Source organism: Phragmites australis, chromosome 21 (genome assembly GCF_958298935.1).
Source record: "Phragmites australis chromosome 21, lpPhrAust1.1, whole genome shotgun sequence".
Taxonomy (NCBI): Eukaryota; Viridiplantae; Streptophyta; class Magnoliopsida; order Poales; family Poaceae; genus Phragmites; species Phragmites australis.
The window spans coordinates 24,990,010-25,004,724 of record NC_084941.1 but is presented as its reverse complement, the minus strand read 5'-3'; the positions used below and the strand labels follow the sequence as shown (position 1 = coordinate 25,004,724).

The following is a 14,715-nucleotide window of genomic DNA, read 5'->3' as shown; positions in this document are numbered from 1 at the left end:
AAAGAGAAAATCCCCATTCATGATGAAACCTTCTAAGGCTAAAAAATTTCAAATTCTAGCTACATTTTTAAATATAATGCTAGAATTATGTGATTCTATACAATTGAACCAATATTGGCAATAAATTTTAGCTAATTTGATGATCTAAATGGCAAGAATCATGAGCATCTCTAGATCACATCTAAACCCTAATTAAGCCTTAAATCTAAATCTAAACTTAAAAAAATACTAGTTAGGGATGAGATACCCTTACCTTAGATGGCTCCTCCAAAAATTTCAAAAACAAAACTTTCCCCCTTACTTTCCAAATTCGCCGTCACCTTGAGCTCTACTGTTCGCCTCTACTGTTCGAACAGTAGAGCTCTCTGTCTGAATGGAGCTACCCAATTGGATGCACTATTTATGGAGCTATTTTCACAGGCATGTTGAAATGGAGCTTTTCCACAGGCGGTTCCTTGAACTGTCTGAAAAAATTAGTTTTCATAGACGGTCCACAACTGCACGGGACCGCAGCCACTTACTTAAGCGGTTTGTCCTATAAACTATCTGTAGAAATAAAACTTAGATGTCTCGAAAAATAATTTTTGTAGTAGTAGACCTAGAAAAGACTAGTAACTGATTCTAGGTACCAGTGTGCTTCCATATATGCAGACCGAAGAAGCCAGCGAGATCAAGTGTCTTGCTCGAGTTCGGTTGCGAACTGATTATCAAGCTTGTTCTCAAGTATCGTAATGACATGGTAAACTAAAATCACAGTATCCATAGGTAGTAGCATAATTGCTACTCCATATGAAGTAATCTACATGCATGCATGAAAAAGTATATATATATTAATGTAACAAGCGCTGTTCACTGCAGCATTGAATATTTTTCTGGATACACCCGCTGCACGGATTATTGTTTTCTTGATTCCAAAATATTGTCGTTGAATTAACTGGCTAATTGATGAAGCTCGCCTAGCTAGCTAGCTATGTTTGGCCGCCGCGCGCTCCATTTCCGCCATTGTCCCGGGACTGAGGACGACGTTGTTGGAGGCGCACCACGCCAGGTAGGCTTCCTGCATGGACGTCGCGGTGGGCGTCGACACCGACAATGCCGGGGCGGGTAACGGTCTGGTTGATGGCTGCGGAGGAGCTGAAGCAGCCACGGGGCCCGACTCCATTTCCGCCATTGTCCCGGGACTGAGGACGACGTCGTTGGAGGCACACCACGCCAGGTAGGCTTCCTGCATGGACGTCGCGGTGGGCGTGGACACCGACAATGCCGGGGCGGGTAACGGTCGGGTTGATGGCTGCGGAGGAGCTGAAGCAGCCACGGGGCCCGACTCCGGTGGCGATGATCTGCTGCTCCTGCTGCTTGGCGTTGGAGCTAGGCAGGCGGCGCCGGTGAGCCTCTGCACGGTGTGCGCGAAGTCGTGGGGCGGCACGATGTAGACCTCGTCAACGCTGGGGTCTCGCCTCGTCCGGCTCCGCCCCGCCGGCGGCAGCGGCGCCGACCCTTGATCACGGCTAGGGTTTTCCATAGCTAGCAGAGGACTGTTGTGCGGGCTATACTGTGGGATAGGTAGCTAGGTTAACCGTAAGTGAGGTGGTATTATATATAGGCAGGCATCGTGGGTGACCGTCCGTGTTGGCTTTGTATAAGAACGGTGACTCTCAGCTGACCCCACATCAGAGATGACGTCAGCACGGCGGCTAGCTTGCCCGTATCAGGTGACTCGATCAGTTGCTTCTAGACCGGAAGGAAATTAAGCCAAGGTTAGTTGCTCCCTGGTATAGGAGTTACCTTACCTTACTGGCTAGGGATGGAAACGGATCGAATACGTATGGAATCGAATTTGGATAGTACGATTTACCATATTTTAATCCGAATGCGAATACAGATCCGGATATCCTCGAATATGAACACGAATTGAATAGTTCGAATACGAATCCGCATTCGGATATCTACTCGATCTTCGAAATTCAGGTCAAAAATTTAAAATTTTGAAAAAAATTGACTGAAATTTGTTCTAATTTGATTGGACCAGAATTTGAGAATTTTTGTTCAAAATTCATGTTGGAAATTTAAATTTTTGATCAAATTTAACTGAAATTTGTTCCAATTTGATTGGGTTGGAATTTCGTTCATATCTGAAATTTTTAAAACTTTAGCAAAATTTGGTTCCCTGGTTGGCGGATACGGATACGAATCGGATATATCTCGAATTCGGATATCCACATTTGAATCCGAATCTCGAAAACGAATTCGGATATATCCATTTTAGTATCCATTTCAGAAACGAATACGGATACGAATATCCATATTCGTATTTTAACGAATACGGAATCAGATAATTCGGATTTTCTGCCATCCATTTTCACCCCTATTACTGGCAAGATCTATCCAAGCAGATTAATTAATTCATCAAGACCAGCACCTATATAAATATATGGAACCGGCTCATCTGACTTTGGTAAGGAAAGGCGTGCGGAGGCAAAAGTATCGTGGACAGTAATTTGTGAGAGTGTGAACAGTAATACTTTGCAGTGAAATCCTGCCGAAGTAGCACTGTTCATGATATACTGTATCATTCTGTAGCGGTAAATCTGAACGGTCCATTTCTAATCCAACATATCATAACGGGGCAAAGTCACAGTACTGTTCGCATCTGAGCCGGTTCCTATATATATGGCTGGCTATATAGAGAAATTTTGTCAATCCAAAGATCTATATATAGATTATTGACGGAGACGGTCAGGACAGGCGCAAGCTAGCTAGTGTGAAGTGTTTAATTTCGTGGCCGAGCCCCGGCTCCGATCAGACTCAGGATTATGAAAGTCCATATATGGATCGGTCCGAAAGACCTCACTACCACATAAAGCACCATGGCGTCGGTTCATAACAGATATCATTGCTGATTTTTAAACTGGCTCTACCCAATAGAGAGTGATAGTAGCAATTATTATTGTCAGTTTTTAAAATTAAAAAAAAAATAAAAAATCTTTAGGTCGAAAAAAATATTATCATTATCCGATCAAGCTACAAACTAGTAGTGATGATTTCAAAAATCTTTGGAGCTGAAAAAGTAAAAATAAAAAATCCCACATGAACCACTCATCTATGCTACGTGCGCGGTTGTAAGTCACAAGTCATATGATTTTTCGTACTCGTACAACCTCTTACCTTGTACGAAGCCTCCTTACCATCTCACCTATCATTGATTGTTAAGAGTAATCACTACTACATAACACCACATATGTAGCGTCACATCAGTATCGGTTCAACAGTAACTGCTACTGTTGACGTATCAGTACCGGTTTTTAAACTCCCGCGTACGAACAACGACTAAGTAGCTAAGAACCGACACTGATAGTTACTATCAGTGTCGGTTCGTGGCTGAAACCGGCACTAATGCCAAGAACCGACATTGATAAATCAGTATCAGTGTCGATTCTAGCTACGAACCAGCACTAATACATCAGTATCGATTCTAGCTACGAACCGGCACTGATAATCAGTATCAGTACCGGTTCTAGCCATGAACTGGCACTGATAGGTATCAGTGTCGGTTCTAGCCACGAACCGCTACTGATGATTGCTACTGTCATGGCTTATCTTAAAAAATTCATAACATTTTCATACGAAGTCTGATGGAGAAAAACTTTATATAAAAGTTGTAGAACTAGACGAGATCTCCAACTTTGTAGTTGAAAACTTTTTAATTTGAAGTCATTTAAGTGCCCAAATTGTCATAACAAAGTTTCAGCCGACCACCATGGTCAATTGACACCTTATCTTAAAAAATTCATAACTTTGTATACCAACTCGGATAGGGAAAAAATTTATATGAAAATTGTAGCCCTCGACGAGATCTACAACTTTGTAGTTGATCACTTTTTGATCTAAGATCATTTAGATGCCCAAATAGCCATTCAAACATTCGATCAAAAGATGTCAAAAGGATTGATTTTACTATTATAGTCAAGAATGAATGAAATGTGAGATGGTTAGAGCGTCACGCGTGCGAGAGGGGAGTTGTTGTGAGGTCGTGAGTTCGCTTCCTGGGAAGCGCATGTGAGCGAAAATCGCGGAGCTACTGTGAGGTCGGGTGAGCAGTGACTGGGTGAGCGCCTCTGGTCGTAATTTTTTTTTTTGGCTTTTTTTTACCTCAAAAACGTTGAGTCGGGGACCGACTATCAGTGCTGTTTGGAGCCACCAACCGGCACTGATAGTCCACCTATCAGTGTCTGTTCCATAACCTGTACTGATAGTCTATGACTATCAGTGTCAGTTCAAAACCCGTCACTGATGGTCATTTTGAACCGACACTGATGAGGGTTTCTATAGTAGTGAATGTGATATATATTTTTTCTTTTGACCCTAATTGTTCAAAACTTGTGATGATTATTTGGGCATCAAAATGACTTCAAATGAAAAGGTTACCAACTACAAAGTTGTAGATCTCGTCGAAAGCTATAATTTTTATATAAAAAAGTTTTGAATTTCTAAAGGCGGACTGCAAACTATTATCATTGTTGGTTTATAACATGAACAGGCAATACTCTCTCCACTATCACTACCGATTCTTGACACAAATTGGCAATGATAGTTCATTGTCACTGCTGGTTCCTGCTAAAAACTAGCAGTGATAGTATCAGTGCTAGTTCTTGATATGAACCGGCAATGATAATGGTTTTTTACTGCTGGTTCTTTTCGGATGGACTATCACTATCAATTTTTTATACAAACCAACAATGATACATTATCACTATTGATTTTTAAAGAAATCGGCAGTGATAGAGGATCACAGATTGGTGTTTCTATCGTAGTGGCTGGTCAAGCGCTATTACCTTTTTTTAAGCCATGTTGATATGTACCATGGTTTAAGAATTTGTGTTGAATAATTGACATGCTATGGAGTTTGAGTTCAAATGCGGGATTCTGGGGATTGCATGAGCATGTCTAGTTATTGCAATGCATGATTATTATTTGTGACTAACTTTAGTAGGTGAAGGTAATGGAAATTGTTAGAGGAGAAGGAAATATGTGTTCCTGTCTCATGATGTGTGGGTTAATAGAGTCAAATTGGCAGTCAATGGTGAGATGATCGAGACTAAGAGGGAGGCTTGGGAATGGAAGATAGGGATGCTGGGTAAAGTCATAGGTGATCCACACCATACACATGGAGAGTAAGAAGCACATTACTACTTCAGAAGGGGTTATCACAGACGGTTACGGGATCCGTTTGTGCAAAAGTGTTTGTGATATCGATTTTATTACAGACAGTTACAACTCCGTCTATAACAGAGCTACACAAGTGTCTCAATTTTTGAAACCGTCTATGAGTAGTAAGAATAGTAACCCACACACATAAGAACATCATAGACACATGCACAAACAGACAGGTTTTGTTTGAAAAAACGTCTGTGAGTAGTAAAAGTCACAGACGGATTTTGTTTGAAAAACCGTTTGTGTGACCCTACCCCCCCCCCCTCCCCGGCACCCTGAGAAGCCATTTTACTTCCTGGATGCCCTCATGAAATGGCATACATCATAAGTATTTACATATCATAAATAATAAGAACATCAGAGGCATTTATATATCACACATAATAACATCACACACACACACACACGCACACACACACACACATATTATTTGTGACTAACCTGAGTCATCTGGATCACACACACACACATATATATATATATATCATTGTGTTTCAGCACAATATCAACCCAAGCATCATCTTTAATCATCATCTCACTGTCATCCGGATCAGGCTTCATCCTGACTAACTCAGTCATGAGCCAAAACCAAACTGCATTGCTACCAAATCACTAGCCAGGGTTAAGTAAGAAATGACAGTTCAAATCAGTGTTGCAGTTCATGAAAATGCCTCTATTGTGAAGAATAATAATGGAGAAATTTCCATCTAGAAGAACATAATGTAGAACACGATTGATAGCAAAAACTGGGTCTATGGAGGTGCCCTTCACAGCAGCGAAGAACACATAGTCCACACAGCCGAAATCGACGCCAAGCATCCGCATGGTGGAAGCAGCCATGGGAACAACCCCATCCTCCCAGCGTCTGATAGCAGTGAACAAAGACATTGTGGATCTGGGACACACAAACACCACATTACCCTAAGTAGACCATATCGAAGTAAACCCTATAAAACCCTAACCAAACCGCGATGGAAACCCTAACAAACCTTAACATTACTCACATCAGTGTAGGGAATCGAAGTCCCGGGATGCGGTGCTCAGATCTCGCTCCTCCAACATAGAAGCTAACCTTTGCGGAAGGGGGTTGGATGGCAACGAGGAGAATGAGGGAGATGAACTGCTCATCGCCTTATCTTCAGTGAGCGAGGGTTGGGTGTATGGGAAGCCGAAGAGCGAGGAGTCAAATTTAAAACACGGTCCTTTAATTACAGACGGTTTTTTAGAAAATCCATATGTGACTGTCATACAAAAATGGACGAATCTTACAAGAAACTGTCTATAACAATATCACATATGGGTTATTATAAACGTCGTCTGTGTCTGTATGATAGAAATAGATGGATTTATAAAAACCGTCTATGAGTTTTAGCACACCTAGATAATGGTCATGTTACAGACATGTCTGTCTTAGCAACTATTTGTGGGTAGTTTGTCAGTGATGATTCCTAAGAAATCATCTATGACACTCTGGGTGCTTTCACTAATTATGTGGTAGTGTGCCATCAGCTTTCATTGATTCTGTAGAAGTGTGGCTCTTAGTGTACAGTTGGGGTCACTAAAGGTGATCAATTAGTTGATAGCTTTTAACCTCATACTCTCTTTTTTCTTTGGGTTTCCAATGTTAGAAAACAACAGATGCTCATGCTACCTGCATATTGTATTTCTACTTTAGAATTGTCAATAATTAGTAAACCAATGATTTTACAAATACGTGAATGAAGTAGGGGATACTCCCTCTCGCCGAATCAAGTGCTAAAAAATAGAGATTTTATACAGGTTCAAGCCTCCCAGAGGATAATAGCCCTATATCCTGTGTTCTTGTATATTGATCTTCGAGACATATTGCAAGGGGGTCGTGGCTAGCCTAGAAAGGATCTAAAACTAGATGAAGGATCCTTGCAGGATGTCGATGTAGATCATGATAGTTGATGGCTCGTGAGATGCTTGTCTCTTGCTAAAAAGTGATGCCCCCCGAGGGACACCTAGCTCCGTATATATATTTGCGTTGCCGTGTAGCCTTCAAACTCTTTCCAAGTAGGATTTTGTTATCCTTATACTTAGGGATAGACTTCCTTGTTTATGGGATATCCTGGAACCTACGTGTAGCTTCCATACATCCAGGGACTCCTTTTCCGGATATAACTGTATGCTCCGAGAATCCAGGAAACCCTAGGGGACTCGTATACATATAGGATAGTCGTATACGGTAGTTTTATACTACTTGGAGTCAAGCCCCCCATAAATATATGAAACGAGGCTGTGACGGATCAAAAACTTAGCCCAGCCAAGGGAAACATCTTGACAGGCTATTTCTTCGAGTGATAACTCGGGTTTCCGGTAGGATGTACATCTAACCGGGCATACGGATGATCCTCAGGTCGTCTAGTCGGGATTTTTGGCTTCCCCGGGTAGCTCCGTGAGCCTTTGATAAAGTACCTCATCCAACTAGGAATTTCGAGTCAACTTTTTGGACTCCTGATAAATATCACTTGTTGCCATGCTGGCTATTGTCCGGAATGCCCAAAGTATGTTAGGTAACTCAGACACCTTGGCTTTGGAGTAGGCAGATAAACGGTTGAAGATGTGAGTCTTGATCCCTTGTAGTACGAGGCTGTTGGCCCGCTCAACCTATTTGTTGCTCTGTTGATGAGCAACTGACGTGAAGCAAACCTTGATACCTAGCCCCGCATAATACTCGATGCGCTCATGAACTAAGTGCCATTGTCAGTGATGATCCTACTCGAGACACCGAACGTTGCGATGACGTTCTTCATGATGAAATTCTTAGCTGCTTCTGAGGTGATCCTTCCGACTGACTCAACTTCAATCCACTTGGTGAATGTATTGATTACAACGAAAAGGAACTTGAAGCACCCAGGTGCTACCGAGAAGGGTCCTAGGATATCTAGACCCCATGTTGCGTATGGTCACGACCAAGGAATCATCTGTAAGGTGTGGCGGGTTGCTAAACGTATCTGCTATGAAACTGGCACTTAGTGTATTTTTTTAACCATCTTCCTCGCATCATGGAGAGAAGTAAGCCAATAGAAGCATTATCTCATGGCATTTCTGATCAGGGTTTGGAAGGAAGCATGAGCTCTGCACACCCGTCCACGGATTTCTTCGAGTAGATTGCTACCCTGCTTTTGAGAGATGCACCTCATGAGCACTCCATGGGCCCCTCTGCGATAGAGGACGTCATCGACTAGGGTATACATCCTGACCCTATGGAAAATCTGCTCGCATAATACCTCGTCCTCGGGTATAACTCGATCATGAAGAAACTTACAGATTGGATCCATCCATGTATCTTCATATTCGAGTGGAGCTACGAGTTTCCCCGGGACTCCTTGTGGGGCATCGATTCCTGGCGAGCCCCTGAGCTCGTTATAGGTCTCGTAGACCACCACTCCTTCGGCCGTGTCATCTGTAGATGTCACGGACGACTTCAAGAGTCTTTCAATTAAGATCATGGGTTGTCCTAGAGATCAAGAGCAGGCTAGTTGGGAAAGATATCGGCGAGGAAATTATCCTTTCTCGGGATGTACCTGACCTCAAGACCTGCGAATTTCTTCTCTAGCTTCCTCAACTCTGTAAAGTATGTTGTCATGGTCTTATCTAAGGTTTGATACTCCTTGCTAACTTGCTTCACAACTAGTTGTGAATCTCCTTTCACAAGAAGGCGACGGATTCCATGCGCAAAAGCTACTCGAAGACCTGCAAGCAAACCTTCGTACTCGATCATGTTGTCTGTGGCCGGGAAATTGAGCTGCAAAGTATATTGCAGTCTTTCTAGATCTGAATCCTCACGAGAAGGGTTAGTGCAGGTCTTCCCTTGAGTAGAGCTATTAGTTGTTGCTGCTTGATGAGAGGATTTGGCCTGCACCTTTGCTTCTTAGATAACATCCTCAACTTCACTAAGCCACTTCTTTCCCTCAGGAGTGGTGAGATCCACCATGGGAGGTTGTCGGAGTAGGCCCTGGACACCCAAGACCCTTTGAGCAGCCCCAAATCTAAAACATTCGACACTTTGTTAGTGGTGTGGGGTAGTAGGATCTAGATTTGTGGCAGGGCATTGGACCTGCTCGCAAGGCATTGTCGTCAGCAGGGGTCGAGTCTAACTTCCCCTGACTGGTTCAATAGTAGAAGAGGAGTCTTGATCCATCAGAGACATGTCATCGGATCTGAGTAGGATCTTCAGTAGTCCATGTTGTCGGGAGCCGCGAGGGAAGATCCTAACTTGCGGCGCACGTCGCTTGCATTATCATCTTGGTCATCGAGCGGTTCAAGCTCAATGTTGTAAGCCCTGACACACTCATCCATGAAATGACTTATCTCATCGCTAGAGTCGTCTCAGGGAAGTTGTCTCCTAGATCCAACCGATAAATCTTTGAATATTTGTCGGGTGAGAGGGCGAAGTTGTCGTGGAACCCTTGTCCGAGTATTCGGTTCTCGATGCAGACTTGGGTGGAGTCGATGACATATTTCATGGCGAAGATTCGGCTTCATTGGTCATGATCCCCACAGACGGCGCCATCTGTCGATGATTAGTAAACCGACGATCTTACAAATACGTGAATGAAGTAAGGGATACTCCCTGTCGCTAAATCAAGTGCCCAAAGACAAAGGATTTATATAGGTTCAAGCCTCTTGGAGAATAATAACCCTATGTCATGTGTTCTTGTATTGATCTTGAAGACATATTACATGAGGTCATGGCTAGCCTATATGAGATCTAACACTAGACAAAGGCTTTTTGCAGGATGTCGATGTAGATCGCGATAGCTGATGGCTTGTGAGATGCTTATCTCTTACTAGAAAGTGATGCCCCCCGATGGTCCCCTTGCTTCGTGTATATATATAAGTGTTGCCGGGTAGCCTCTGAACTTTTTTCCGAGTAGGATTCTGTCATCCTTAAACTTAGGGATATACTTTCTTGTTTAAGGGATATCTTGGAACCTACGGGCAGTTTCATACATCCAAGGACTCATTTCCCAGATAAAAGTGTATGCTCTGAGAATTCAGGAAACCCTAGGGGACTCGTATACATATAAGACAGTCGTATGTGGTAGTTTTATACTACTCATCACACTACTACAGAATAGCCCTTCACTGCCGGTTCCAAACTGGCTTTCACTGCCGGTTTTGGAACTGGCAGTACACAATAGGCAGTAATAGTCGGATTGCTATCACTACTGGCTGTTGTCCACCGGAAGTATTGGTACACTACTACAGAAATGCCCGTTACAGACGGCAGATCATAAATGATTTTTTGCGAACCATCACTAAGAAGGACGTCACAGATGGTTTCTAACAAGAAGTGTATGTGGAAGAAATGTATCATCTCTTATTTCTGCATACCTCAGATGCTTTTTATTCTAAACAGTCTATGGTGAGGCCATAGATAGTTTTTATTGAAAACCGTCTGAAGGCCACAGACGGTTTACTAGGGAAAACCGTCTGTGGCGAAGTTACATATGGGTTTAATGTACACCCGTCTGAAATCATACAGACGGTTTACCCAAAAACCATTTGTGGTCATATTGGAGATGAGTTTGGACGTAAACCGTCTGTGGCTACCTATATTTCACCACACCCCAGCCCGCGTCCCGGGTGGCTACAATTGTTCTACTGCACAAGAAGGGAAAGGGGAGGGCTGCAAGGCAAGGTGAGGCTGGGCCGATCTCTCCACACATCTCCCTTGCAAATCGAGATCGATGTGTCATCCAAAGGTACAGCTGCCTGCTAGCTAGCTCTTGTCAATTGGTTCCCACTAAAGTAGAGGAAATCAATGCAAACGTACTGCAACTAGTGAGATTAATTAGTTAAAAAATGTCTTGAATGTTGATTTGCGAGACAGATCGATTTGTTAGAAATTTTTCAATTAAGTTTTGTAATTTTGGAAATCGCATATGGTTGTCCGTAGTTGGATGTATCTGGAGAATCGTACTTGTGACGAGTACCTTAATGGAGTGTCTAGATTCATGCGTGCTGCTGAGGCGTATTTCTTGAACAGGAATCAGAAATTTATGTGTTGTCCATGCATTGACTGCATAAATGAGATAAAGTTCCAAAAGGCACAGAATATACATGCACACTTCATTATGCGTGGATCCAAAGAGAAATATACTTGTTGGACCAGTCATGGTGAAGAAGGCATGAATGACCCCGATGGTGATACGCATGAAGAAGGTGCCCCTGACTATGATGTGGATGCAGTTATTCCTGATGGGGATGTCGAGGATATTGCTGATGATTTCATAGACCGAGGTGATGCTATTCTTGAGAATTTGGAGGAGTTGATCCGTAATGCTAAGGGATACGCATGAAGAAGTACCATGATGATTTTAATCCAAGGTCCTAGACAACCTGGCAATGACATCGATGTGTACCTTACACTGTTGGTGGAAGACCTTAAAGTGCTATGATCAGAAGGTGTTCACGTATGGGATGCGTATATGCAAGAGTACTCCAGAATATATGCTATGTTGTTTTGCACAATCAATGATTTGCAGGCTCTTGGCAATTTGTCAGGGCAAACTATAAAAGGAAGCAAAGCCTGCCCCAAATGCTTAGATGCTATCGAGAGTATGTGGCTCAACAACTCAAGAAAAATAGTGTACATGCGGCATCGACGATTTCTACCCAAGTCTCATGCATATAGGAACATGAAGAGAGAATTCGATGGCACTAGAGAGAATGCATTAGCTCCTAGGCATGTCAGCGGTATGGAGGTCTATGAACAGGTCAGAAATATCGATGTGGTCCTTGGGAAGAGAAAGCGATCTAGTTTTGATGAAAAGGTCATGTGGAAAAAGAAATCGAATCTTTGGGAGCTACGTTACTGGGAACACCTAGATGTTCGGCATTGTCTTGATCCCATGCACATCGAAAAGAATGTCTGTGATAGTCTTGTTGGTACCTTGTGCGATATCACTAACAAGATGAAGGATGGTATTAAGGCACAGAAAGTCCTGGTCGATTTGAACATATAGCCCGAGCTTCATCCTATAACAGATGCCAAAGGCAAAGTGACCATCCCCCCAGCCATGGGATATTCGCACATGTCAAAGAAGGAGAAACAAGAATTCTTTGAGTTCTTTTACGGTATCAAAGTTCCTTCCAGTTACTCGGCCAACATAAAAAACTTGTGTCCTTGAAAGATTTGAAACTTATTGGCATGAAGTCTCATGATTGTCACGAGATGATGACACAGATGCTTCCTATTGCACTTAGGAGCATATTGCCAGTCTATGTCAGAGAGTCGATTATGAGCCTATGTTTTATTTCAATGCAAATTGCTCATAAGGTCATTGATCCCGCATCACTTGATGCCCTAGAAAGAAATGTGGTAAAGACCTTGTGCCAGCTTGAGATGTATTTCCCACCATCATTCTTTGATATTATGATCCACATCATTGTTTACCTTGTTAAGGATATCAAGTACATTGGTCCAGTTTTCCTACATTAGATGTATCCATATGAGAGATTCATGGGGGTTTTGAAATCATATGTAAGGAGTCGATCTCAACCATATGGCTGCATGATTGAAGGCTACACAACCGAAGAGGTTGTTGAGTGGTGTACATACTACATTGATTCAAAGGGAGCCATTGGTGTGCTAATTTCTAAGGCTTATCCTCAGGCTCATTTCCTCGTTTTGCAACTGATGGATGAAATTTAACCATATATCGAGGAGCACAAGGCATTTCTCGTTCAATAGAATCTAGAGCGAAATGATGTTTGGATAGTAAGAGAGCATAACAAACGGTTCAACACTTGGTTACAAGACCGAATCAACCCGAGTTCATGCCATAGTGACACACTTAAGAAATATGCAAGGGGGCTGATATATACTATTATGATGTGGCAGGGCTACGAGATTAATGGTTACACATTTTACACGATTTAACAAGATGACAAAAGTACAAATCAAAACAGTGGGATGCACATAGATGCTTACGACAACAATATGCAGAATAGCGCCTACTATGGGCAAATAGAGGAAATATGGGAGCTCGACTATATAGGCTTCAAGGTACCCTTGTTTCGTTACCATTGGGTCCGGAGACCAAAGGGTGTGACGGTGGATAAGTGCGGCATCACTACCGTTGACTTGTGGGATGTCGGACATAAAGATTAACCATTCATTCTTGCCAAGTATGTTACCCAAGTCTTCTACGTGCGTGACACAACACGGAAGAATGGACATGTGGTTCTTAGCGGCAAAAGGCGGATCACTGGTGTCGAAGATGTTGTTGACAAGGAAGAGTACAATCAATTTGATGAAGCTCCCCTTTTTGCTGATTTCGATGTAAATATGCCTTAATTGCATTTTGTGTAAGTGATGTTACATTTGTGAAAATAACTTGCTGAAAGGATCGAATGGCCCGAGAGGTTGCCTAAGTGTTTCAGCTCTTCTGAATGGCAAGATTGTCTCGTGAGACAAAATGAGGAGGTATATAGGCTAGAGGTCCAAAGTTAGCCGTTGCCCAACCACCCACATTTTTCGTGAACGCCAGATGATCCGGCGTGCACAGGCTCCAAACACCGGACCATCTAGTGTGAATCGTCCATTTTCCACTTATCAAAAACCTTTTGGACTTTACTATGGTCAAGCATCATATGTATAAGCCGAACCATCCAGCGTGTATAAGTCCATTTTCCATGCAACAAAAAACTTCTGGACTTTAGTCTGGCGAAGAATAAGATGTATACGTTGGACCATTCGGCAAACCATCAGATGTACATGCTGGACTGGACTTTACTTTGATGAAGCATCAGATGTACACATCGGACTATCCGGCGTGTATAAGTCCATTTTCCACTCAATAGAAAACTTCTGAACTTTACTTCGGTGAAGTATCAAATGTATACGTTGGACCATCCAGCGAAGCATCAGATGTATACGCTGGACTGGACTTTACTCTAGCAAAGCATCAGATGTATACGTCGAACCATCCAATGTGTATAAATTGGATCATCTGGGGTACCACAGACGGTTTTAAGACAAAAACCGTCTATGAGTCCCGCTCTACCACAGACGGGTGTTTTAAGAAAACCGTATGTGAGTCCCTTCCACACAGACAGGTGTTTTAAGAAAATTGTCTGTGGCCTGGAATTTGAGTATAACCCTAGGGCGCGAACCCAAAAATTTGGAATACTCTCGCCTCAGACCCTCCTCCGCCGCCGCTACCTTAGCCAGCGCCCCTCCTCCGCCGCCTCTCCTCTGCCGCAGGCCCGACCCTCCTCCACCGCTGTCGGTGTATCGGGAACCAGGGGTCCCTGAGTCCCGAGACCAGGCCGGCCGTCCGCCACGTGTCACCATCCCGCGAGGTTCCCCCCCCCCCTGCAGGATGAGGAAAATCTAAGTTCCGGGAGAAGGTGCTCGGGGCCACAGCCTCTGGTTCCCGAGCACCCCAGTTCCCCGATGACCCACAGAGTCCAAGTACCGGGAAGAAAGTGCTCGGAAGGGTTCCCCCTCGCCCCCAAGTACCATAG

At 43.2% G+C, this 14,715-nt stretch overlaps 1 protein-coding gene across 1 annotated transcript; it reads right to left on the bottom strand.

Annotated features, from left to right (window-relative positions):
• Nucleotides 1–964: 964 nt before the first annotated feature.
• On the bottom strand, nt 965–1,522 carry LOC133903271 (predicted GPI-anchored protein 58). The gene has a single exon (XM_062344576.1). The coding sequence runs from the start codon at nt 1,520–1,522 to the stop codon at nt 965–967; it is 558 nt and encodes a 185-aa protein (XP_062200560.1).
• Nucleotides 1,523–14,715: the final 13,193 nt, after the last annotated feature.